The sequence below is a fragment of the Portunus trituberculatus genome, chromosome 49 (assembly GCF_017591435.1).
Source record: "Portunus trituberculatus isolate SZX2019 chromosome 49, ASM1759143v1, whole genome shotgun sequence".
Classification (NCBI taxonomy): domain Eukaryota; kingdom Metazoa; phylum Arthropoda; class Malacostraca; order Decapoda; family Portunidae; genus Portunus; species Portunus trituberculatus.
The window spans coordinates 8,182,393-8,210,359 of NC_059303.1; the positions used below are offsets into that span (position 1 = coordinate 8,182,393).

The window sequence follows — 27,967 nt, forward strand, 5'->3', positions numbered from 1 at the left end:
AATAATCAACCGGTAAGCCATATTGATAGAATTTTCAGAGAGACGTATTATTTGCTAAGGAATATTGGAGTAGCATTTCACTATATGGACAAGGAAATGATGAAGAAATTGATAAGTACTAAAATAAGACCTAGATTGGAATATGCAGGAGTTGTGTGGAAACACATAAGAAAATTAGAGACTACAAAAAATGGCTACAAGAATGGTTCCAGAATTTAAAGGGATGGCATATGAGGAGAGACTAAAGGCTATGGATCTACCAACCTTGGAGCATAGAAGAGAGAGAGGGGATCTGATACAAGTTTATAAATTGATTAATGGAATGGATGAAGTGGATAATGAGAAACTGATCCTGAGAGAAGAATATGACTTTAGAAGCACAAGATCGCATAGTAAGAAACTAAGGAAGGGATGATGTCTGAGAGATGTTAAAAATTTAGTTTCCATAAAGATGTGTTGAGACTTGGAACAGTTTGAGTGAGGAAGTGGTGTCAGCAAAGAGTGTGCATAGTTTTAAAGAAAAATTGGATAAGTGTAGATATGGAGACGGGACCACACGAGCATAAAGCCCAGGCCCTGTAAAACTACAACTAGGTAAACTAGGTAAATACACACACACACACACACACACACACGATTCATACAAAGGAGATTGATTAAATTACAGAAAGGCTGATATTGAGAATCTCAAGAACTATTTTAAAAACATAGACTGGGAGGAGATGAAAAACTCAGAGACAATGCAAGACAAATATAACTTATTTTTGGAAATATACAAAACAGGAGTCAGGGAATATGTTCCAAAATATAGACATAAAGAAGAAGGAAAGAAAGATTGGTTTAATGCAAGGTGTGCTAAGGCAAAGGAGAAAAGAGATGGAACAGGAAAAGGTGGAGGAGAAATAGGAATCCAGCAAATAAGGAAAACTTCAAAGCAGTGAGAAATGAATATGTTAAGGTGAGGAAGGAAGAGGAAAAGAACTTCGAAAAAGACATTGTCGAAAAATGTAAGGAGCAACCAAAATTGTTCTATAGATTCATAAATGGAAAAATAAGACAAAAAGAAACAATAGAAAGGTTAAAAGGAGAAAACGGAATGGTGGAAGACTCAAAAAGTATGGCAGAACTATTAAATAAAAAATTCCAGGAGGTCTTTACTAAGGAATCCAAATTTGAGAGGCCACAGAGTAATAGAGAGACAATCTATATGAAAGAGATTAAAGTAACCAAGCTTGAAATAAAAGCGTTAATGAAGGAACTGGATGAAGAGAAGGCAATGGGACCAGATGAATTCTCAGGCAGAATACTGAAAGAATGTAGGGAAGAACTAGCAAGTCCTATATACATCAGAAAATGCTCAATAGAAAATGGAACAGTACCAGTAGAATGGAAAAGAGCTGAGGTGGTTCCCATATATAAGAGCGGAAGGAAGGAAGAACCTTTAAATTACAGACCGGTATCACTAACTAGTGTAATATGCAAGATGTGTGAAAGAATAATAAAGAAACAATGGATCGAATTCCTTGAAGACAACAAATTAATATCAAATAGCCAATTTGGTTTTAAAAAAACGGTCTTGTGTAACTAATTTATTGAGTTTCTATTCTAGAATAGTTGATAGAGTACAAGAGAGAGAGGGATGGGTTGACTGTATTTATTTGGATTTAAAAACCGTTTGACAATGTGCCACATGCAAGATTACTGTGGAAGTTAGAGGAGAAGGGTGGCTTAAAAGGAAGCACATTGAGATGGATAGAAAATTATTTGAGGAAGAGTAAAATAAGGACGGTAGTTAAAGATATGAAGTCCAAGTGGAGAGCAGTAGAAAGCGGAGTGCCACAGGGGTCAGTATTGGCACCAATACTTTTCCTCATTTATATTAACGACATGCCAGAAGGAGTGAACAGCTACATAAATCTGTTTGCGGACGATCTAAACTGTGCAGAGTTATAAAGCAAAAGAAGGATTGTGAAATACTGTAAGAAGACCTAAATAAGATCTGGGAATGGAGTAAGTGGGAAATGGAATTCAAAGTGAACAAAAGCCATGTCATGGAAATGGGAAAGAGTGAAAGACGACCTGCGGGAATCTATAAGATGGGAGATGGAGTAGAACTGGAGAAATTCAAAAAGGAAAAGGACTTAGGAGTGACGATGGAAGAAAACAATCAACCAGTAAGCCATATTGATAGAATTTTTAGAGAAACATAATTTGCTAAGGAATATTGGAGTAGCATTTCACTACATGGACAAAGAAATGATGAAGAAATTTATAAGTACTATAATAAGACCCAGATTGGAATATGCAGGAGTAGTGTGGACCCCTCATAAAAAGAAACACAAAAGGAAATTGGAGAGGCTACAAAAAATAGCTACAAGAATGGTTCCAGAATTTGAAGGGATGACATATGATGAGAGATTAAAGGCTATGGATCTACCAACCCTGGAACAAAGAAGGGAGAGAGGAGACCTGATACAAGTTTATAAATTGATCAATGGAGTGGACAAAGTGGATAATGAGAAACTGATCCTGAGAGAAGAATATGACATCCGAAGCACAAGATCGCATAATAAAAAGCTAAGAAAAGGAAGATGTCTGAGAGATATTAAAAGATATAGTTTCCCGCAGAGATGTATTGAGACGTGGAACAGTTTAGATGAAGAAGTAGTGTCTGCAACGAGTGTGCATACTTTTAAAGTAAGATTGGATAAGTGTAGATATGGAGATGGGGCCACACGAGCATAAAGCCCAGGCCCTGTAAAACTACAACTAGGTAAATACACACACACACACAGTAGCTCAGTGGTTAGAGCGCTGGCTTCACAAGCCAAACGACCAGGGTTCGATTCCCCGGCCGGGTGGAGATATTTGGGTGTGTCTCCTTTCACGTGTAGCCCCTGTTCACCTAGCAGTGAGTAGGTACGGGATGTAAATCGAGGAGTTGTGACCTCGTTGTCCCGGTGTGTGGTGTGTGCCTGGTCTCAGGCCTATCTGAAGATCGGAAATAATGAGCTCTGAGCTCGTTCCGTAGGATAACGTCTGGCTGTCTCGTCAGAGACTGCAGCAGATCAAACAGTGAAACATACACACAATACTGCAGGAAGACCTAAATAAGATCTTGGAATGGAGTAAAAAGTGGAAAATGGAATTCAATGTGGACAAAAGCCATGTCATGGAAATGGGAAATAGTGAAAGACGACCGTGGGAATCTATAAGATGGGAGATGGAATAGAATGGGAGAAAGTAAAAAAGGAAAAGGACTTAGGAGTGACGATGGAAGAAAACAATCAACCGGTAAGCCATATTGATAGAATTTTCAGAGAGATATATAATTTGCTAAGGAATATTGGAGTAGCATTTCACTACATGGACAAAGAAATGATGAAGAAATTAATAAGTACTATAATAAGACCCAGATTGGAATATGCAGGAGTAGTGTGGACCCCTCATAAAAAGAAACACATAAGGAAGTTGGAGAGACTACAAAAAATGGCTGCAAGAATGGTTCCAGAATTTGAAGGGATGACATATGAGGAGAGACTAAAGGCTATGGATCTACCAACCCTGGAACAGAGAAGGGAGAGAGGGGATCTGATACGAGTTTATAAATTGATGAACGGAATGGACCAAGTGGATAATGAGAAACTGATCCTGACAGAAGAATATGACATTCGAAGCATAAGATCGCATAGTAAAAAGCTGAGAAAGGGAAGATGTCTGAGAGATGTTAAAAAATATAGTTTCCCGCAAAGATGTGTTGAGACGTGGAACAGTTTGAGTGAAGAAGTGGTGTCAGCAACGAGTGTGCATAGTTTTAAAGAGAAATTGGATAAGTGTAGATATGGAGACGGGGCCACACAAGCGTAAAGCCCAGGCCCTGTAAAACTACAACTAGGTAAATATACACACACACACACACACACAGCCCGGTAGCTCAATGGTTAGAGCGCTGGCTTCACAAGCCAGATAACCGGGGTTCGATTCCCCGGCCGGGTGGAGATATTTGGGTGTGTCTCCTTTCGCGTGTAGCCCCTGTTCACCTAGCAGTGAGTAGGCACGGGATGTAAATCGAGGAGTTGTGACCTTGTTGTCCCGGTGTGTGGTGTGTGCCTGGTCTCAGACCTATCCCAAGATCGGAAATAATGAGCTCTGAGCTCGCTCCGTAGGGTAACGTCTGGCTGTCTCGTCAGAGACTGCAGCAGATCAAACAGTGAATACACACACACACACACACACACACACACAGAAATACAAAAAATACACAAAAGCATAGATAAATGCACAAGTCTAGTATGGAAGTAAGCAAGATGTGGGCAGTCTTGTCCTCCCACTTCTCTTTCTCTCTTCCTCTCTGAGGTGAGGGATGTAGCAGGCCCCCAAGACCACTACCAACCAGTCTTGTACACGTACAGTAGCAGTGGTGACTCATTAGCAAAGAATATATTCTATTACTATGCATCATGGACTCAATATGCTGTATTATACTAAATAATTTGACATCAATTTATTTTTATTGCTAGCATCCAAATTCTGCTTAACAAAATAACTTTCAGAGTGAGGTACACAATGTAATAAATTCTTTTTAAGTATCAGTAGTATCAGCAGAAAAGAGCTGATACCGTTACCAAGAGCGATACGTACTCCTTAAATGGGCTGATACTGCCGATACCAATACATCAGTACATCTCTAATAAAAAGTGAAAAATTATATTGCCATGGTAGTGTGTGGTGTCTTAGGCAAGAGTTGGTTCTGGAGGTGACAGAGGAAAACCCTGAGGGTTAGGGATGCACCCAAGTCTGGACAGCAGTGATTGGATGGTGAAACACAGGCAGGAGTTGTGGCCTCGGATGTTGGGTGTCCTGTGTGTGGTGTGAGGTGGCTGCTAGTGGGAGTGTGAGGGTTGAGGCAGATGATAATGATCCTTATTAGAATGTAGGGTGAAATCGTGCAAGTTGACAGGTTAAATCTCCTAACACCCTTTCTCCCCATCTCTTTTTTCCCCACACAGTTTATGTTTACATGATGGCTGCAAGTCACTATATATCATAAACTGAAGGGCACTTGTATGCTATTTTTAATTTATTTATTTGTGTATTCATTTTTGTTTATTTTTTACTGATTAACTTTTTTTGGGTAATGACTCCTTATTGAAATAATAAACTAACAAGTTGTTTCTTATCACAGCCTGGCCATCCCTCCTTTCACTATGTGCTTCTCAGTGTCCATATTCCTTGGCTCCGGGCTGATCTTCCTGTGTGGAGTGCTGTACGGCCTCATGGCTCTCGGCAAAAAGTAAGTACTGTAGTGTGTTGCAGTGTCTTTTATCATTGTTTCCTGGTGGGAATTGCCAGTGCATGAATTTGTAGAATTTTGTCTAGACATGTTTCTTAGGATTTCTTTTGTCAAAGTCAGCAAAATGTTGTAGTCAGACGTCTTTATGCTGGTGCTGGGTGTGGCAAATGTTCACTTTCAGCCATACTATTGGTAGAAGAATAATCATGATTTTCATGTGATTTACAGAATTAAAGATTCATTTGCGTGGACATTTTTTTTCAGGTCAATAGGTCAGGTTTTGTTAATGATTTAACAGAAGATTTTTTTATTGATCTGATCTTTTCTTCAGAATACTAAAGCAATATATATATATATATATATATATATATATATATATATATATATATATATATATATATATATATATATATATTTATTTATTTATTTATTTATTTATTTATTTATTTATTTATTCATTTATTTATTATTTTTTCATGAAAATGTTGTTGAGAAAATTTTCTTTCCAAAATGGGGATATCAAGGAATATGTTTGTTGAGATGTTATTAGCTGTAAAATTGGCTTTGTTGTAGGTGTCTTGAAGGTAGGCCTTACCAGCTTACTGGGTAGAGAGTGTAACTCTTATGAAGTTCATTGAAAACTTTAGTCTTTCGTATCTAAGGATAATGGGATAAAAGCATAAAACACAACCATATTGTGTGTTAGTCCAAAGTAATAAGTTCTTTGATTATCACCATGATTTACAAAGACATTCTATTTAGAGTGCAATACAAATTTGTATGAATTCTTAAACTCAGTTATATTTCATCTCTTTTGGTATACATTTCATCTTGTATACCTTGTATTTTTAATTATTTAATATCTTCATACTTGAAACTTCAGCCTTAACAGAAGCCTAAGTAAGCAAAATTGTTACTTTAGTATTACTACGATGAAAATTGATTTATGTATAGTGCTTTCTGTGTACATGCTGTAATGCTTCATTATGCAAGTCCACTAGCTTTTATCCACTCCTGAAAAGAGTCTGAAAACCATGTATATTTCATGGATGACATCTACACACCAAAGCCTGCATGTGGTGCAGTATGGTTGCAACAATGACCATCATTAGTATTTGGTTTAATCATAAATTCTTTGTCACAAAGATGATTAATTGAAGTGAATTTGTATCTGATGCATTTGAAATAGCACAGTAAATGGTATTTTGCCTGTGTGGTGGTGTGCCGTCCACTCCGACCATAAAGCATGTCAGATCATCATCTACTGGCTCAAAGAACTTATTATTATTATTGTTGATGATTTTTGTCAATGTATTTTTTACAATAGGATGTATATAGTCATCTAAAACATTTTGTGGGGTAAATAAATAATTGTTCTGGCAGACATTGGCAGCAATGATCTGTCTCTCTTACCACTGCTGTTGTTGTCCTGCAGTAATTGTGCACAAAGAACAATATGGTTTTGTAATATTTGGTAGCATTCCCAAAGTCAATATTAGCCACAGTTATCTATTCTTTTACTCTGACATTAAACAAATGTAGAATCTAAAGAGTGCGTGATTTCAAGGATTTGGGATAAAAGATTGTGGACAGTTCATCAGACCTGGATGGGTGATGAGTACAGTAATCCAATTTTTAAGATTTTAACAAATAAACTAAAGATTTCCTGAATATCATGGTACCTTAAGATGGCACTTTTGCCTTCCAGTGAAAATAAGAACCTTGCTGGAGGACAAACACCAATAGCTTCCGCTAACGTGCAGTGGGTGGCTGCAGGTCCTGTGTAAAGGTGCAACTTTTAGTTGTGGATTGGCTCAGTTGTATAGCTCAAACCAGGACACAGTGTTAGCTCAGCTAGTGTTGTTTCATACTAGTATGCCTATACACATCCTTTTAGCTATGGGTGTTCTTAGACAAAGATACACAGCTGCTAAACCTGTTGGTGTATAGCTAGGGCAGGACACATGGTTGCAAGCTCTGTTGATGTTCCAAAGCTAGAATATACAGCTGCTATATATATTAGCATTGATGAGCCATGATATACAGCTGCTATCTCTGTTAGTGATCCAAGGCCTGGATGCATGAATGTTAGATTTGTTGGAGTATTCTTAGGCGAGGATATACTATTGCTAACTGGGAAATCTTTAGCTGATTTGGTCTTTTGGTGTGAATTCTGGTAGTAGTATAGTGAACAATCTGAGGCTTTATCATGAACTTGTAACTTGGTGTCATCATGCTTGGAACACTTAAAAGTATCAGTATTAGATTCACAGAAAGATGGTAATATATGCACTTATATAGGCATTATATTTTGCAGTACATACTTCAGGTACTGTAGGGATACTGCTCAAACTATTTAAAGTTACATAGTAGCTATTGGTTGATGCATCCTAAGGTGATATGCAGGTCAGGGTCTACTAGTGCAGTTATGAGACTTACTAAAGCAAAAGGTAATGAGAGAGACAGGATTTATGGAAAGGGTAAAGGGTCACAGAAGAATGACCCTGCATGTTGGTGTATTTGTCGATGTTATTGTGTTGAGGATCATGTTGTGTTGTATTAACTGCAGAAGTTCATGGGATTGGCCCAGAAGGTCTTGCTTATGTTTTTTGTTTTGATTTCAGGTTATTTCAGACGACATGATTTGATATATGTCTGAATCTTAACTCCTTGTATCTTAAGATCTTGTAAACTTTAATTAATTAAATTTTTTTAGTTGCTTATTTTGCACCTTGATCAAAGATACAATGATTAGAATGGATTGTAGCTTTGATAGAGTGAATGATTGGTTGTGATGGAGGTTGTTGATGGATAGATAGATGTGCTGTAGTACCAGATGAACTCAGTATCCATTAGTCTTGGTAGTCACATATCTTCACTTTGTCACCTGGTTCCTGGAGGTTTCCAAATGTTGCCTGCCTATCAGTTTTATTTGCTTTGATACCATATGCAGTAAGTCCTCATTTCTGCTTGCTGGTAAGGGATTGTGGTGACTCTTAGTTTCATTATTTTCCTTGGTCTTTACATTGCCTCCTTTGCTTTATGTCCAAGGGGAAAAATAATCCTTTAATTTAGGAAGAGATATTGTAGCATCTACTTTTAGGAACCTAAAAGTGATTGTACATAATTCCATGAAAATTCTGAATGAATCCTAAGAAAGTCATGTGTCTTAAATGATAAAGGTGCTGTACCCTAATACAGTAGTGACTTCATCTCTTTCAGAAGTGACAAATGGTGTCCACTACATTAACATTTGCCATCTGTTGTGTTCTTTCTCCATTTTCTTGTATATATATATATATATATATATATATATATATATATATATATATATATATATATATATATATATATATATATATATATATATAAAAGAGATATTGAGTTTTGTGGATTAGTAGTGACTGTTGCTGAGGTTAATGCAACTGTAAACCTACTTGTGATTTGGATGGTGAGTTGTGTGTCTAAGTACTCTTAGGGATACTGCATGTCCCTATGATACTTCAATTTGACATAAATACCCAGGTTATCTTGGTATCTGGAAAATCTGGTGTAGGCATTTGAGAGGTCTTTGTGGTAGGTTTATACATGATATCAAGTACAAACAGTACAAGCTTACCATGGATCATATATGATAACTAGATAAATGGTCCTGTAACTTAATTCAAGAAGGGTTTAGGCTTTTTGTGGAGAATTCCTTGTATGAAATGTATTTATTATTTCTCTAACTTTTCATTTCTCTTAAACTCTCAGGGCTTTGGTCTTCACTGGACTGTAGTTATTTAGTTTCCCACAGTGGTTTGCTTCACTTTGTGTACATAAGGGTCATATACCTGTGTCACATTAACAGAATGGGTGTTCAGGGATATTAGTTAAAATGAAATTATATTTTTTTATAGTAGAAGACAGTTACATCTCTACATATATGTAATATTTACATTTTGCACTCTGATATGGAGAATTGCTTTTATAGTGATCAATGCTAAAATATTTCCATCATATAATAGTGAAATATAGTCTGGAGTAATTGTTACTTGAATATGAAGAGATTTTTTTCCAGTTAGTGAATTTAGTAGTGTGTGTGGCTACACTGGTAGGTAGGTAGGTAAGTAGGAGTGTGTGACATTCTTAGTCACCAAGTGGGACTACCATGTGTTAGGGGGAGCCGCGAGGACATGATGGCTGCCGCACACCACCAATCGGGGATGACCACCTCCCAGAGTGCCATCCTGGTCGATGATCCGGAGGCCTGGCGATCCACGTGAACCGGTCGGGGCTGTAGTAACACCCATCATCCACCACCACCACCATTTTGATAACTTCACATGTTGGTGTTGGTCTTGTGTTCACCTCTGAGCATGACCACTCCATTAGGTGCACTGCATTGTCTCATATGTTGTCATCAGGCATTTCAGCTACATGAGCAATTGTTTTGTTTTGTTTTTTTTCTTCAAGCATGAGCTTAGAGATATATAAGTTTGGAGTTATATCCTTAAGTGTAAGGAAGTGAGATGGAATCAATTAAGGACTTAAGATGAGTTGTAGCCTTAAGTTTGCAGCTTTGCAAACTTTGGTTGACAGTTGAGAGATGCCTGATGATGGTAGGTGAGTCAATACAGCACACCCAACACTTGGCGTGTAGGGTGTGGTAGGCTGGCTTGGTGCTGGTGGTGGCAGAGTAGTGTGCATGCTACAGCTAACGTCACTCACTGATCCGTTCAGCGGCTATTTTAATCACTAAAATAATCATATTTATTAACTGACAACACCAGGCTTTACTCTTGAGGCTCTGTTGATTTCACAGGTGCAGTTTTTGTTGTTAATAGCTTTTCCTTGAAATTGAGCCTTCAGTTCATTGACAAAATAAAAGCAGGTGGACTGCTTTTCTATGTTATGTCTATTCTACACTAGTATTTTTCAAAGTTTTAAATTTTTGAAATTTTGTCAAGTAAAAAGTAAGGAAATGGCCAAATCCACTACAAATAGAAAAGCAAATGCAATGTTTCTTTTCATTAGTCTCAATATCTGTCTGAGCTGACTGTTAATATCAAGTGATGTATCAAGATCACATAACATGCAGCTCTGATATTGTCTGATTTGCCATTGTTCAATGTTGTGGAAATTTGAGGTATTGCCCATAATCAAATAATCACATTTATTAAGTAAAAAGACTAAAATGAGCTTAGGTCTTACCTGTGTGTACGTAGCAGGAATTGCTTTTACCTTGAGGACTAAATGGGTTGATATTTATTTTAATTGAATAATATAACATTGTTAATATAGAATTCTTATTAAGAAACTGGAATCTCATCAAAACAGATTGTCAGTTTTTTCTTTGTTCTTTTCTTTCTCTTACTTTTCTATCTGAAAATCTAAAGAGTACCAGCTACATTTATTTTAATGTCATATAGTTTGCACTGAAATGGAATAATTTATGTGTTTCTTTACTTGTTCCTGTTCAGTAATAGTACATTGAAATCACTGTAAGTACTTGCATATTAGGTTGATTGTCACTATGCTAGTGGAGTGGGACCTATGTGAAATTTCACCATTTTCAATTATTTTATCAAAGTCTTTAGATTCATGACCATCTAATTAAGTGACCTTGGTTTGATAGTTTTCTCATACTAATAATGGATATTATCAATAAAAATCTTTTTGTGCCCCAAATTAGAAATGCCATATAATTCTTGGTGGCTCATCAGTCTTCAGCTCAAATGACATGAGTGTTGATGAATCATATCGTGACCATGCCGTCATCATCGTTACTGCCTTCTTGTGCATTGTTTGGTATGCACTATTTCAGAAGTCATGTTCATTATGGACGCATTTGAAATGGAAATGAATCAATATGTCTTGTACTCTTGTTCCTTTGCTGGCCCATACATTCAATGAGGCTATTTCAGATCAATGTGAAATATTCCACCTTTATGTACAAAGTTAAATTCCCACTGAGTGAGTACAGTGGCATAGAATTAAAAGATTGTGATCAAGTCTGGTCATGTTTGAAAACAGGCTTGCCAAGGGAAAGGTATTTGTCCTATAAAGATAAGTTTGCTTTTTATAGTGGTGAACTTAAAACTTAGTAACTCCTTGCGTTAAGAAAATATTTAGCAGAAATTAATTGAATCTTAAGCAGAAATTAATTGGTGAATACAGTTCAACTGGGATATCCATCTATACTTTCTGCTTGGCCACCATATTGATCCTATCACTAAATGTGTGGCCACCACGATGCTCATGTTTCTTGTTTCCTTCATTATTTCATGTTCATTCTTCTATAGATGCTTTTAATACTGCTGCATTGAGATAGTTTTCTTAAATTTGTCATGGGGATGCATACATTGTGTGTACTGATGGTGAGTTTTGTCAGGCGATTTGAATATGCCATGGCCCCTCCCTTCACATCAGCGCTGTGAATAATACAACATTGTCTCCTAACACAATATTGGATGTTATCACTTGACATCAAATCAATACATTGATAATGTGATTATCTCCTAATTGTTCATTGCAAGATGAAAATAATGCTTCAATACCTATAAATTTCTATTTAGTTTTGTATCAAGTTTCCTCATCGTGACTAATTAAACTAGTAAATGCCAGGAGCAGTAAACCACAGGTTATTATACTATGCATAGTCAGGCATGCATACTCATTCATCATTTCTTCTGTGTGGATGACATTAACAGGCATATTTGCCTTAATTTACCCACCAAATGGTCTGCTCCTGGGGAGTACAACTTTCCAATAACTCAAGAAAAGACAAGAGTAGAGATAGTATAACATTGCAGACTTGAACATTACTTACATAACCACCAACCAAAAGTATTTGATCAACTGGACAGTGGCCACTTATTAAAAGGATTGATCAAGTTTTCTCAGAATGCCCTATCATGTGGCTGCCTGAAGCATTGTGTTAGTGAAGGATTTCATGCTGTAAGTGTCCAGGATTGGAAAAACATATGTGGCAAGTGAAACCTGGAATGAAGCTGTTCATATAAGGTTAACAGTGTTTTAGTGCTCATTGTGGCTGTAGCAGAGACTTGCTAGTATTACTCGTATATACATATGTGAGGCCTCTTTTGGAGAAGGATTTAACTTGCTTATGCTAAAAGGATGAAAATTAATTTAGATTTTAATCACAGTATGTTGTTTCTAAAGAACCAGCTCATAGGTTCATAATACATTAACACATTTGAAGTAGCAAGTGTGGTGTACAGTTAATTCTGATTTTGATAGCATTCATGAATTGTTTTGCTCCTTAAGTTTTAGATATTCTTACTTTCAATTATCATACTTTTCATATCTTCTATTTCTCATTATTGAGCATGTATACAATATTAAAATATTATATCGTGTGTGTGTGTGTGTGTGTGTGTGTGTGTGTGTGTGTGTGTGTGTGTGTGTGTGTGTGTGTGTGCATTTATTGATTTTTTTCATTCATAGTGTGATCCATTTTATTTAAAGACTTGTATGTTGTTTTCTTTTTACATGAATGACCTCCTTTTAAGCTTTTATCACTGCTGAGTTTACAGTCTGCTTTATTTTCTGTTGCTTTTTTTAATACTGTCTCAATTCAACATATCATTGAAGGCTATTGACCTTTCTGGTAGCACTCTCTTTAACTTTAATTTATCAAGCTTGAAAGTCCCTAAGTATTCATGGTCTTTTTGTATGTTTGCAGAGAGAGAGAGAGAGAGTGTGAGAGAGAGAGAGAGAGAGAGAGAGAGAGAGAGATTGTTAATGTGGGGTATTTTATCAGTTAAGGACTTTAGGCTTGTATTCCCTCATTGAAGATTTTACATTTCCTATAATATGTTATGGTAACATGCATCGTTTGGGGATTCTGGGAGTTTATCAATACATTTTCTGTTGATAGTAGTGCATGATTGCATGTTATAGTGTTTCATTAGTGGTTTTCATGACTAAGTGTAGGAGTAATTTCATTCACTTGTATTTAATTTTTTTCTCTTTCTTAAGCTATTACATATCAAATAATTTTGTATTTGTTTTCTGTTACATATATGATTCTAAGGTTGCATGTGATACATCTTTTTATTTTGAGTGCAATAAAATCTCTTGCTTTTGAAATAGTTTGGCCATACATTTTATAGGAGAGTGTTGCTTCTAGAATGGTGCTAATATATGATACCTTGGCCTAGAAGCTGCTGTAAAATTGCTGTGCAAGGCTAGGGAAGTTTTAGAGCTGTTAAATTGCTTAGAACATTTATAGATTGGAACTGCAGTCAAGAGGTACTTTAACATTGCTTATAAGAAGTAGGCAAAAGAAAATATTACTATCATTGAAGTAGCATAAAAGGATCCTGAAAATAGAGAAAGGCATTATTACCCAGGGAGACCTTCAGGACGATGCAATATATTATCCCTTGAGAGAGTTTCAGTCATTGACTTAAGGAGACTTCTTCCCCCTTCAGTCTGACATCCAAGGATGTCTCCCTCACTATAACCCTCCCACAGAGGCTCCCGGGAGGACATGATTGCTGCAGCCCAGAACTCTGGCAGACCCGGTGGAATGAAGGACAACCTGGTGGATGGCGGCTCAAGTCCCCCAGCCTAAATCTCCTCTCTGCCACTTAATGTCACCCAATCTGGAAGAGCTGATATACCAGTGATCATCATACTGCAGGATGGAACTTTTCTGTCTTATCAAACTGTTTAGATGTAACATTCAATTGAAGTTCTGATGACAACACATGTTGGGATCTGGCCTCTTGTAGGTGATGTAAGAATTGCTTGAGTGTCTAGTAGTTTAAATGAATGGCTGAAGATTGAATAACTATTTTTTGTGAGCCAGTAACTGAAGGGATAAATTTAAATTTTAAAGTGTTACATGTTTATTTTTATGGGCCAATGAGTGACTATTAATTTTAAATTACCTATTTTCTGAAGTATTTTGTTGTATTGTCTCTAGTAATTCCCCCTCCCACAACAGAATTGCTGTGAGAATGGAAAATTTTGCAATTCTTCTCTTTGCATATACTCATTACTTTTTATTTGTGTTTTGTCATATTTCTTCTGTATCATTTTACCCTGTCTGGTATATTCACTGATGACCTCCCCCATCTCTGACCTTTTAACTTATATACCATGTTAGGGATGTATTGATAATAAATTTTTTTTCAAAATGGACATATTCTATTGAACTGGTATCAACAATGCAATATACTCTCAAAATGAGGATGTTAGTACTAATACTTAAACTGATACTGTTGCAAAACTTTTGACTAGTAGAACATTCTGAAGAATTATGACTCATTCAGTAAATTGTACTCAATTTTAAGCATGACCAAGCTGCCAAGAAAAGCCCCACATCATCACAAGTATCAGTTCATCACACAGATATATATATATATATATATATATATATATATATATATATATATATATATATATATATATATATATATATATATATATATATATATATATATTCTAACATAGATGCAGCAAGAAATATACCTGTGTCCATTATATTGGCAAAAGGGGAAGCAGCATAACCACATTGATGAGTTAGCTATAACCAACAAACTCAGAAATGTACATTATAGAGCCCTTAGTTCCTCTCGTTGGGCTCGTTAGGACAAGGATTACACACTACCAAGACTCTAGTTTTCCCAGGCCTCATTCAGTGAGATTTCTGGTGTATTGTGTAAACAGGATGATTGTATATTGCATCTGCTATTTGTTATGTAGGTATTGAGCTCAATCTTGTCCACATGAATGCCATGCACTCAGCTTATAAACTTGAACTGGTAATGAGTCAGGTCTCTAATTTATTGGATGTACTATAGCAGTATAAAATTAACAGCCTTATGATATAATGCTTTTATAAGTGGCAAATTTATTATGTGCAATGAAGTGCAATGGAAAGAAAAATTCTGATTGCCAGTAGTATTTTTTTTTTTTTTTTTTTCCAGGAGTATGTATTGCAGATATCAGTAATCCATGAAATAACCTGGTACCACTGACGATAGTACTTATACATTGGTACATCCCTAATACACACACACACACACACACACACACACACACACACACACACACACACACACACACACACACACACACACACACACACACACACACACACACACACACACACACACACACACACACACACAAACAGATTGCAGTAGACCCTTATAGGCAAGACTATGTTTTCAAGCCTGACTGCTGCTCCACACTGCCACCTGCCCATTATATTCTTAAGCTGCAGAAGTTTTGATAACCTTATGTCAGTCCCCTGGCATGGAGAAGTGAGGAGAAAGGACCAGGAACAACAGTGGAAGGCTTGAGGTTCTGCTGTAGTTTGTGTGCATTTGAGCTGTAGATCAAAGTTTTCCATGAATTATCATGAATTCTTAAAGGATGTAAGATAGGTAAAGAATCGTCATATGATAATGTTGAATTAGTTGTATGAATTGATATAGGTGGACCATATTGTATGTAGTCAAGAGAAATAAGTCAGATTTCTTAATTAAATCATTCTCTCATTAGAGAAAAATAACATTCAAACATGGCATGGACACTGACACTTTGTTGTAAACTGCACACCAGTAAAAACAAACACTGTGCCTCATAACCAATTAAATATGATAAGTAGACAAACAAACAAACATTCCATATATCATTTGGTTTAATTGATATGGAAATATCAGAAATAGTGAAAAATGTCTTGTGTGTGCTCCTCATCAATGTCAGAAGGCAAAGTATTAGGAATTGTGTTTAATGGTCTCTGAAATTTTAAGTGTGTGACAGGATAGTATAAGTGTATTGTTCTGTGTAGCTATAATCAGAGGTATAATAGATGGAGTGTGGGGAAAGCAAAGAAAATGTAGTACTGCAACTTGTGGTGTTCATAGGAGAGACTAATTTCCTTATATAGTTTATTTTCCTTTATTTTTTCCTTGTCTTAAGATTCACAGCTTGTGATTATTAGTCCATGTTACCAAGTATTTATGGGCACCAGTAGATGGAGCATTGGTAATTAGTGTTTTCATTTGACATCTTTAGGAAGCACATGATGGTAGGAAGTAACATGTGAAAACATTTAATGCTATACACAAACCAACTGTCTGCATTTCATGATTTGTATAATGCTCCCTCCTCACTCGACCCTGTGATAGTGAAGGGCATTTTAAAAGGAAACGGCCAATTCCAACTGATGACCTTACCTAATATGAAGGTGCAGTGTGTATGTATAATCTGAGAGTAAAACTAGGCTAGTGAAATGACACTCAAGACCTCTTGGTTTGATAAAACGAGAATCAAGGTGCATAAGGTCATGGAAGATTTATTTATTTATGAACAGTGTCTATTGAAGCATGATTTTGCCTCAGTCTCACACATTGCATTCATTCAAATGTTATGTTATTAGGTGGTGCTGAGTTTGATTAAAAAGTACCCATCATTGCTGGGAATTGAGAAAGAAAAGAAGCACCAGAAGAATCATGAGGCATGACTAGTTTGTGCAAACAGTATTGAATGTTTTGTCATGGTACAGTGTGCACTCTCTGGTGGTGAGAGGCCACCTTTATGTTCTCACTCCATGATCAAGTCGATTAAAAAAAAAAAAAAAAAAACTAAGATTATTTAAGTATTCCTGGAACACCACAATAAACATATCATAGTTAGAGACATATGAAATATATACTATACACATATGAAACTCTTGATGTTGTAATCATAATTTGTTGAAGGTAAAAATTGATGGTTTGTGAATGAAAATGATGATCAAAACACACTTGACCATAGACATTGTTATTGTAGTTGTAAATGATATGTTATGATACTATGAAATTATTGAGTTTGTTCAGCATCAGTGCCACTCTTCAAATGTCAAACACTGTACTTCAATATAATACTAACATGAGTTTTAATACTGAAAACGTCTCACATTAACTAAAGTCATCTTAGATTATGTAGTTTTCAAAAGTAAATAAAGCAAGTGTGTTTTGTATCAGCACTACATTCAACATCATCTTTCTAAAAATAACTTTTATTGGAGGTTTGACTGATTTTATGTTATCTATTGGTGGCCATATCCTATTGGAGTGAAAGATGGATGTGTCCACCTCTCATAGTCATCATCTGCTTTTTTTCTGCATACTCCTTCATTCACTCATGAGAGGAAGAGAAGGAGAGAGAGAGAGAGAGAGAGAGAATGCTGATGACGATTTGGGAGGTGGCTAATAATAACCATTGCTCGCTCTACTTGACCTTTGCTCTCATATGTTACTTATATCAGCTCACTTATTTAAGGATATTGTGTTTATTTGCTACTGCACTGTATATGTACTTGATGTATGAAGACTAGTCCCTCATGTATGTAAAGGCAAAGCAGCACAGCATCAGCTAGGTGTGACACTTAGGAAAAAGGGAAAGTAATCACTGTTTTAGCAAAGTAAGTCCTCGAGAGATTTCTTTTCTTTTGCTCGTAGAAGAAAATGTATTGGAACTGTATTGGATATCTACTTCTGCAATATTGAAAAGGTATAAATAATGCAGAGGTGCATCCACAGTTGTGATTGACATCCACATTCAAAAGTTAATTATGCATATCTCCTTCCTCATTTCCATTCACATCGTAATCACACACATACACACACACCTGCACTTTTTTTTTTCATGCTTACCTTCTTCAGCCAAAAGTATCTTGAAGTCTTTGAATTATACTTTTGTTCATATCATTGTTTGATTTGGAAAGTAGCTGCCTTGATTTGTTTCTTTGCAATATTACATGTGTAATGTGTTGAAATGGATATATTTACTTTGATATATTCCATGTGCTTTGAGAATCAGGAAAAAAAATTAATATGAGGATACTTGAGATGAATTTGAAAGTAAAGCTGCAGAATAGAAGAAAATGGCTTAAGAGCAAAAAAAAGTAAATTATAGTAAAAGAGAAAAGAAAAAAGAAACACTGATATTTTTATTCATTTAGGAGTGAAGTATGTATGCTAGCTTGATACTTAATGTTAACTTCCAAGTCCTCCACCAATGAGGTGACAAATGTCCTGACCCACACCACCACTAGTGTCAGGATGTATGGTGCCCAAAGTGACCCAGAATAATGCCCCTGATGGACTGCTGGGCCTTGTTTCTAGTGTTTCTTTCTTTCTTTCTTTATTTATTTATTTATTTATTTTTTTTTTTTGGTTTTCATCTTAAGTGGTCTAGTGTGTTGCAGGAACTTGTATTGTGCTTCATTACCCTTTGTTAGGAATGTGGTGTCTGTAATTATGAGGTAGCTCACATTTTCTTCATTGGTAAGAATAAGTTTTAAGTATATGGTTTAACCATTTAATATACGTATATTGACTGTTTGTATAATTTTTTTTTTTTATTATTAAAATTTACCTAAACTATCATTATATTATATTGCTACCTTGTCCCTAAGTTATGAAGGATGAAGTTAACATTTGTCTTCTTCATCCCTAATGTAATGTAATTGTTCTCATCAAACCATCAAGGAAGTTATGGTCTGGCTGAAAGTAATTTCATTTCAGATTATTCTTTCCACAAGTTCATAGGTGCAGAATACTAAATTAAATGTCAAAAATGCTGCTGCTGTAGTGGTACAATTATAAGAAATTTGGGTGCATCATTTATTGCAACTAGAACTCTTCATTCATTCCAGTTACAAGTGAATAGCATCAGTGATTTGTACTTACATTTAATAGTGTTAGCTTCTTTAGTTTGTGGTATGTGAACATGATTTATTGTGTACAATTAAAAACTAGCATGGGAATTTTTATCTTTACATGATTCAAATCTTTCATTTGGCTGGGCTTCTCCTGTGGCCAGAGTTTTCCCTGCCAAAATGTTTCCTTTAAACCACTAGCAGTGTTTTGATTGAAGCTACTTGTATTAACCAACATATATGCATGTGTCTTCAAATCCTCTGAACTTAATAAGGTATATGTTATTTATTGTATTTTTTGTTCACCTATTCTGAGCAAATTCTAATATGGGTAGACATGGAAAACCAAGTTAATATTGTGTAGGTAGTTGAAAAAAGTTAAAACCTCTGTGTCATGTGTCAGCCATCCACACAGAATAGCAGCTCACTGGTATCATCCAAAGCTCAAGTGATGCAAGACAACTGGTGGCCATGTTCACTCTTGAGATCAGTGTTGTGTTGGCCATGACACTACATAAGTTGTTTGTAGTTTCCAGATGGCTTAGAACATTATGACTTCAGGCCCCAAGTCTCTGTAGTTTTCAGAGTAATCTTGAAACATCGTATAGTTAAAAGTTGTTTGTTTATGACTAGATGATGGAATGAGTTAAGGATGTAGTTGCTCTTCTATAACACACACACACACACACACACACACACACACACACACACATGCACATGCACTAGAAAACCCAGTATCCTAACATCTAGAGGATAAAGATATGCAGAAGTGCAGTTTTCAAATAGAGCAATAGATATAATGCATTACAAAGAAAGTGATGCATGTCAGCTATATGCATGAATTTAACAATGATAAATTGGGTCTCAAATAAAGTATAGTTAGTTTGACAATCTCATATAAATGGATAAACATGCACAGAACTGCTAATTTCTGGTCTGTCAAGGAATAAGCCCTGAAATTCTCAACTGAAACTAAATGTGAGCCAAAATAAACCAATGATGAATAGTAATCAGTTTTATATTGGGTTTAAACTGAAACTTTATGAAACAAATGGAAGAATGAGCACATCCTGAAAGCACCCATGTGCTGAATGTGAATAAATCAGCTGACATCATTACTGGTTGTGGTACCCAAACAATTAAGTATTTCATAATGCAATGAGTACAACCTCTGTATTCATATTGCTGTCTAAGATGTATTTTTTTATTTCATCTATATATAATGTGTTGTATTTTTCTACAACCGTATTCCTTAGTTTAAGCAACTGAAAACATCAAAATTCTATTGACATCACTATCTATTTTATGATTATGTTATTGTGTAAGATTGTAGGAAATGAAAAGTATGATGTAACTTAAGATATTCTTATTTTTTTCATAAGATGAAGATTCTCTCTCTCTCTCTCTCTCTCTCTCTCTCTCTCTCTCTCTCTCTCTCTCTCTCTCTCTCTCTCTCTCTCTCTCTCTCTCTCTCTCTCTCTCTCTCTCTCTCTCTCTCTCTCTCTCTCTCTCTCTCTCTCTCTCTCTCTCTCTACTCTCTCTCTCACCTTTTTCATTTGTACACTAATGGCCTATAACTATGAATCATTGTAAGAGTTCTTCCTGAGTGCTTAAAATTTCACATGATCACAGGTGAAATCCTAAAAGGCTACATTTCTTTTCTTCAAATATTGCAGAACATTCTTGGAAGACCTGCTACATACATCATCTAGCAGGCAGTGCAGATTTAAGTGTACAGTGAACATGCTGAACATAACTTTTGTATGCATACATTCATTTGTATGTATTTTTCACCTTAGAAGGTTATCAAGATGCACCCAAAGAATTCAGAGCAAAGAAAAAAACTTAAAATGTGTAAACACTTTTAACAAAATGTACTATTCTCTGATTCATGTGAGGTTAGTAAGATAGTGTGAACACCACGGAGGTTGGTAAGTACTCGGGGATGTTTCTGTAAGTAGATGACAAAATATGATTGAAATTGAATGGATGAACTTGATGAGATTTAGAAGAGTTTGTTTTTAAGTAAATGATTACATTTATTTATTTATTTTAAAGTAGTCATATATTTTGAAGTTTGAAACATTTTTTATTTATTTATTTTTTCTTTGACAAGAAAGTCAAACAATGTATCACACTATAAGAAGCTTCAAAATGTAATTGAATCATACCCCAAGACTGTAATGATTTCCCCCCTTCATGGATATGGTGGCTGATAAGGTCTTCAACATTAATGAAAAAGGAAGGAATATTATTGATTTGCACAATGTAGGTAAACTAACTTTGAGAATGTAAGGAATTCATTGTTCAAGATAAAATCATTAACATGTTAACAGTAAATTGGGAATTCACATTTGCATAATTTCTTCATTATACATATATTGTAATGCTTCATCATATTAGTGTTGCTAAGTGATAAATGTTGAATGTGTGTCAGTATGCCCTATACACCTTAGTTGTGGGGTCTTTAAGTAGTAGTCATTTACTTGTAGTCTTCCTTGGTTTTCCTATACAGTATTCATAATCTTACTTAGTACTGTAAAATGTCTAAATTTCTTCCATCAAGTAACATTTGGGCTTAGTGGAGCAAGGGATGAACAGGCTTTTAGTGACTATTTGTAGTTACTACTTTTACTTGGTATGTTGTGAAGCACCTTAACATTGTGCACTCAGATCTTTGAAACAATAACCATGTAATGTATGTATGTCAGATAAAAAGGTGAATGGGCAAGTTGTTGTGTTTGTGTGCATTAGCTGCATTAGATGTATTTAGTTTGCTGTACACATTGTATCCTCATAAGAGTCTTTGGTGTCACCTTTGAGTGGCCCCTGAAGTGTCGTGTGGCATTGAGAAGTGAGATGGTGATGCTGCAATGGAAGTACAGTATGGTTATGGAAGATGTTCTTCATTCAAGATTATGTTTCAAATGACAAGTAATATTTCAAATAATAAGCTGAGGAATGTGTAGCAATTTTGTGTGCATATGCAATTTAGTTAAGACATGAAGCTATTTATTGGTTGATATTATATTCATAGCATGATGTTTTGGGAAAACTATCACTGGAACTAATCACTGACGTGGATGTACAAATTGCTAATGGTAAGGATTTCAATGTGGCACTTCAAGATATCAGATTCAACAGATTTTTGTCTTATGAGGACAAAGTGACTATTTTGGCAATTGGCTTAAGGAATCTTTCTTTCAGCATCCAGTTATATGAAATGATATTAAAATGCCTGCAAATTAATGTTGTTGTGTTTTAAGATTAATGTATTTGTATGATTAGAGCTTGAAAAAAATATTCAATGTTTTTTTTGGGAGGAGGGATGACCAAAGTACTCCAGTCAGTGTTAGCAGTGCTAGAGGAAACTATTTCCTAGTTTTATTGATTTGTGTTTACTTTTTAATTTCAATTGTTTATTACCACAATTCACTTAGACTTTAGAATGATGCCATTCCAAAGGTCTTTTTCAGAGTTGATAGCAATTTGTCCATCTCAGAAGTTTCATTCAGGGAACAGCACTTAATAAACAATGTGATTACTACAGATGCTAATATGATTAATATTGTGGTTGTATGTTATATTTACATTTTTTTCCCTGCAGCAATATACTAATAATTATCTATCAATCTGCAAAGCTTGCAAACCTTCATCAAAATTTTCATTCATGCAATCATAAGTATCTTTTCCTATCATTGACCACTTCTTGAACTTTTGAAGAAAGATTTTATTATATAGAATTCTTCTAAGTTTAATGTGTCTTCATGCAGTTTTGCTTTAAGACTCTAAGGAAGTTTATTTTCTTAATGATGTGAGTTTCAACATTTTGCTATTTTGCCTTCTATATATGTTCATATTTAACTGAATATACTGTCTTTGTAAACATACAGCACCATGATTATTACAGTGATATGATAATGCATTCCAAGATCACATTTAACTATATAGTACTTGTTTTGCAGCTACAACCAGTATAGAAACTGCTGTATCTTTTCAATGTGTATTGATTTGAGTCTTCAAGAGGCAAATTTAATGAGCAGTTAAAATCTGTATCAGCAAATGGTTGCCCATACAAATTGGAGTGTATCTTAATTTCCTTTACTTTTTTCTTAATCTTTGGTTGCCTGTGACTCAAGGATGGTATGCTGTCTTACTGTAGAGCCTGGAAGTAATGTAAAATAATGTACATTTATGTAACCTTCGTATTTGTGTAAATAATTTGTTATTGGACATAAAGGGAATTCATGTCAGGATCTTTAACTATCCACACAACCACACAACTATACAACTTGTCTTGTACATGTCTTGCATGGCTTCCTGATGCAACACAAGACTTAATACTATTTCAAAGAAAAAAAAAATGCCCCAGTCTTCATTGGTAAATGTTTATTAACCATTTTTTTGAGTTGTGGTGCATCATATAACTGGCAGAAAATTGATAGAAAACAGTTATAATAAATAGCCTCAAATTTATGTACAATACTATTGTATGCATGGCTGGAGGTATTAGAGATATTCATGAAAACAGGATTTAGAACTAATAAGAAATTGAAGGTGAATTGAGTGCACAACTGAATAGAAATTTTGAACTCCCGTACAACTCTGTTATGCTTCTTATAACCAGTGCACACGCTGCAGCAGTCTTCATCCAAGGAATATTTGCTGACAAAGTATGTTGTAATAATTTATTACAGAAGAAGGAGTTAGGCATGATCACTTAAACTAATGTATGGGAATAAATACTATTTCTGTCATCAGTTACTGTGTTTCCCTTTGAGGATCAGACCACAGATCCTCTGGGAATACTTCAGCATTAATAAGTGTGTAACAGCTGCCATGCCTATAAAAACAGCACATTGTGTCTGGTGTGAGACTGTTAATAATGCTATAATAGTTGGGTTTATGCTTTGGTGTTATAAAAGTGAATGTTTTGTGATATATATTTGTTCATACTTTGAATGAAGGAAACATAAAAAAAATAAATAAATAAATAAAAAAATCTCAAAACTCACGACTGAAAGTGCAATGTTGTCACATTCCCGTCAACTGTACACATTAAAATGGCTGAACAATAATATTAAGATTACCATTGACTATTTATTTTATTGTATTTATTCTTTTGTCTTTCCAGAGCATCATACACCATCTCGCAGTAAGTGGACTATGCAAAGAAAAACAAACATCTGCTTTGACTAAACTTTGACTAAAGGTAAAGTGTTATCATATCCAATGTTATTTTATAAGTGAAAACTCTTTTATAGTCACTGCCAGTTATGTAGATGTTTGAGAAGGGCTTTCCTCTCTACTTGAATATCCTTCAGTCTGAAAGTTGCATTCTTAAGTTTGTTTGTATTATATTTTATTGAGTGGTTTCTTAATAATGTGGTATATTGCAGGATTATTATTAGTTACATGAGAGAAACTGGAACTATTAGTTTTTTCCAGGTAGTTGTATCACCTTCTTTACCGATGTAAGTGTAATGTCAATACTTATTACTTTATGTGCCACCTGTTTGACTTCAACTAATTATTCTTCAAAAACCTTATTTTGGGTTTTGTCCTGGTGTCCAAACTTGAAAAGAAACAAGTTAAACTGTGCTTTGTTTTGGCATATATTTAAGAATTCATAACAGTAGATCTTTTCCAACACCAACATAAAGTAAATTTATATAAACACTATCCACAAAATAGAAAAAAAAGATAACAAGCAGTATGTTTACAGCACAGCACAACCCTCAACTCTGCAATCAGACACAATTAGCATTTACAAATTTTATTACAATGTACATAGTTGAAAAGTACCAGACCTCAGAGATAAAGAAGAGTAGAATTTCCACCACCTGTCTCTAATGAAGTGAAGCATAACTTAGGTTTATCAGGAGGAAGAGTGACTAAGTAAAGGAAACAAAAAAAAAAAAAAAAAAATGCAGTAATTTCATCTTGTTTCTATACCATTTTTCAGCTTAGATACATTTCATGTTTTTGTGCATGATTTCTTACAATCAAATATAATGTCTTATCAAGTGTTATATTTCTCTGTTTTAAGAGATTTGAATAAAAATCTAACAGTTCATTCACGTTATTAAGAGGTTATGATGATCTCTGAAATATGCACATTCTAATATATGAATGCATATTACCATGATAATAATAATAACAATAACAATAATAATAATAATGATAATAAAAATAATAATAAGATATAAACCATATTGCTAAAATCTGAGAAAGATAAATAACTTAAATAAATAAAATGCTATTACAGATTAAGTAACAAGGATGAAGCAAATTTACACTTCCATTGGAAACATCACATTAAAATTTCATCTTTCAGTAGACTTACAATCATCTATATTAAAGAGCTGACATGATATACACACACACAAACACACACACACTAGTCTCCACATTGCTATCAAGACTACACAACAGTCATATCGGAATGCTGGTCTGGGAGAGGCAGGAGGTACCACTCCCTTCTTAGTACATGATCCATTGGCTCTGCTCAACGCATATCATCAGCACTGTACAGACCCTGCAAGGAACACACACATTAGTACCATCACAGACAACACAATCACCACTCATTTCACTATGTCAATAATATCACAACTAAAGAAAATAAAAAAATAAAAATAAATAAATAGAATCAATACTAGGATGAAAGTGGAAACACTAATATTGATGCAATCATGAAAAACAATAAAATATATCACTGAGTTTGGTAATATGCCATGGCTTGTATACCTTGGCTCGACGCAGTACTGAATCTTTGGTTGGGTCATAGGGATGGTCCTTGGAAGGTATCTCAAGTACAGCTGGGAGGGGGTTGTCATTGTCACTGTCAATGACATGGCGAATCTGCTCAGCAATCTGTAAGGTGGTGGTTGGTGACATAAAGGTTAGGGTTACATTAGAGAAGACAGAAATGATTCATGCAGCAAAGGAAAAGAATAATGGGAAACTTACGTGAAGGGAAAGGATTTATAAGGTTGATGAGGAAAGAAAACCTATAACAGTTCCAAGACTGATGGAATGAAGGGAAAGGATTATGGAAGTGATAGTGACATCAAATGCATGACAGAATGATGAGATGAAAGAAGAAATGAGCAGATTTACAAAATACAGTGGTGACTGGTGGCATAAAAAGAGGATTATAAAAGGCTAAAGTGACTTGTACATTGCAAGACATATTTGGATGGATGACTTGGAAGTGAGAAGGCTGACAGCTATAAGTTACATATGGTGCTAGGAAAGGGCATCACCGTGGAATGCTTTCAGGTGGCTTCAAGATTGAATGTAGTAATGGTGCCTGATATCACAATGAGTGATGAAAGTTATGATTATCACTGAAGGCAGTGAATAATTAACTACAATGAAAAAATCCATTGTTAAGATATACTGATGACTAATACAGAATGCTGGAACATGAACTTTGACACAACATTATCACCAAAATGTCATTGTGAAGTACTTACATTTTGATTGATAAGAATTATATCAATGTCATCTCTCTTCATGAACTTCTTGTAGCAGGCCTCAATTTCTTGAACACTGGTGTCTGGAAACACATATATAATCTTGAAGGTTTTGTAAAGAAGCATACATGCATGACTTTGTTTGGATACACAGCATAATGAAATGAAGCTTCAGATGAACCTGAATACTTACTCTTATCCACAACCAAGAAGTTGGGTTCCCTCTTCTTGTTCATCTCGCCAATGCCTCCAAGAAGGAAGCCAACACATGTGTCCTTGAATAATAATAGAATTATTAATAACAATAACAATATCAATAATAATAATAATAATAATAATAATAATAATAATAGTAATAATAATAATAATACCTATGTAATAATGATAAAAATATTAATAATTATAAATGGAATCATACAATATATCCATGTGTAATCTATAATTTTGAAACACTAGGAGAAGATCTAAGTGTTATGAATTGGTGATTGAACAGCTGACAAGAAGCATTTCACAAGACTGTAACACACTGAGCCACAGCTGACAGCCACGGCACAGGAGAGTGTTGACCTTGAAGATTCTGATGCCATGAGTAGAGAGATGGAAGTACCTGAGTGAAGCATCAAATGTCCTCACAGAGCAAGTAGAGTGCCAATGAAAAGGGCCAAGCAGACAGAGACTGGACACACAAAGCTGTTCCAGTCATGGTGATGCCATCAGATGATAAGAATGACCCATGATTAGTGAAAAAAAAAGTTATTAAATTGATGAATATTATGTCAATATTTACCCCTCAACCAATGAGTCTGTTCCTTCAACTTCCAATGTGTCAGGAACTATGGCAAGTGGCTCAGGTGATATACACATCAGTGCTCTGGTCACGGGGCTCCCACACTCCATCTTGCATTTATTGATAACATGTATCTCACTCTCCATTTTGTGTCCATTCATCTCAAATGTGTTTTTAAACATTTATATGTCCTGGACTAGTTCTTTACTGTGACGCCTATACATAATACGCAGAAGAGGACAGTGTGGCATGACTTCCTTGTGGCGTGACCTTGTGACTGGCCAGGATGGGGAGTAACTTTCCATTAGCCAGGTCACTTCCCTTAGATCAGCCTTTATGACCTCTCCTGCAGCGTAATAATGTAAGCATGGGAAGGTACACACCTTGATACAGGCAAGGGCGCCAGGCCCACACACAGCCTTCTGACATGACATATCCAGAGGATACCCCGCACACAATGTTCAGCTCATCTTTTCCCGAGAACCACGGACCAAAATAACACATAAAAACACTCCACGACACGTCAGACAACTGAATTACGAGTGTGATGGGTTGATATTCCCTTACCTCATCGCCAATGACGGCAATAAGCTTTCCCTGAGCTGCTGCCACAGACATCCCGAGTCAGTGTTTCGTCTGCTGTGTGTTTGGGAGAATCATATGACATGACGTCACGCTACGGTACGCTCACAGCCAGCGCCACCACCACCACCGCCGCTCCACTACGGTACTGACTCATC

At 35.5% G+C, this 27,967-nt stretch overlaps 2 protein-coding genes across 5 annotated transcripts in view; one reads left to right on the forward strand and one right to left on the reverse strand.

Moving 5' to 3' along the window:
- LOC123499406 (calcium channel flower-like) overlaps positions 1–23,210 on the forward strand; it is a 32,631-nt gene extending 9,421 nt beyond the window's left edge. Inside the window, exons 4-6 of one of the 4 annotated variants that reach the window (XR_006672975.1) lie at positions 5,186–5,293; positions 9,453–9,624; positions 13,775–23,210. Coding sequence is in view for 2 of the 4 variants with exons in the window: in XM_045247365.1 (XP_045103300.1) it covers positions 5,186–5,293; positions 9,453–9,558 (214 nt within the window). In the remaining 2 variants the exon portion in view is untranslated. The remainder of the gene's footprint in view (positions 1–5,185; positions 5,294–9,452; positions 9,625–13,774) is intronic. The other 3 variants (XR_006672974.1, XM_045247365.1, XM_045247366.1) reach the window with 3 other exon arrangements.
- Positions 23,211–24,556: 1,346 nt separating this feature from the next.
- On the reverse strand, positions 24,557–27,943 carry LOC123499407 (V-type proton ATPase subunit F-like). Its single transcript, XM_045247368.1, has 5 exons — positions 27,795–27,943; positions 26,634–26,715; positions 26,441–26,523; positions 25,710–25,835; positions 24,557–25,497 (listed from the first exon to the last, which is right to left on the reverse strand). The coding sequence occupies exons 1-5, from the start codon at positions 27,843–27,845 to the stop codon at positions 25,468–25,470; spliced, it is 372 nt and encodes a 123-aa protein (XP_045103303.1). The 5' UTR covers positions 27,846–27,943; the 3' UTR covers positions 24,557–25,467.
- Positions 27,944–27,967: the final 24 nt, after the last annotated feature.

Excerpts from the sequence above, each read along its gene's own strand:
- LOC123499407 (XM_045247368.1), bottom strand. The coding sequence starts at position 27,845 with ATGTCTGTGGCAGCAGCTCAGGGAAAGCTTATTGCCGTCATTGGCGAT. Across the intron at positions 25,836-26,440 it reads TAATTCTTATCAATCAAAAT|ATTGCTGAGCAGATTCGCCA; the intron begins GTAAGTACTTCA and ends ACCACCTTACAG. Across the intron at positions 25,498-25,709 it reads CAGTACTGCGTCGAGCCAAG|GGTCTGTACAGTGCTGATGA; the intron begins GTATACAAGCCA and ends TGTTCCTTGCAG.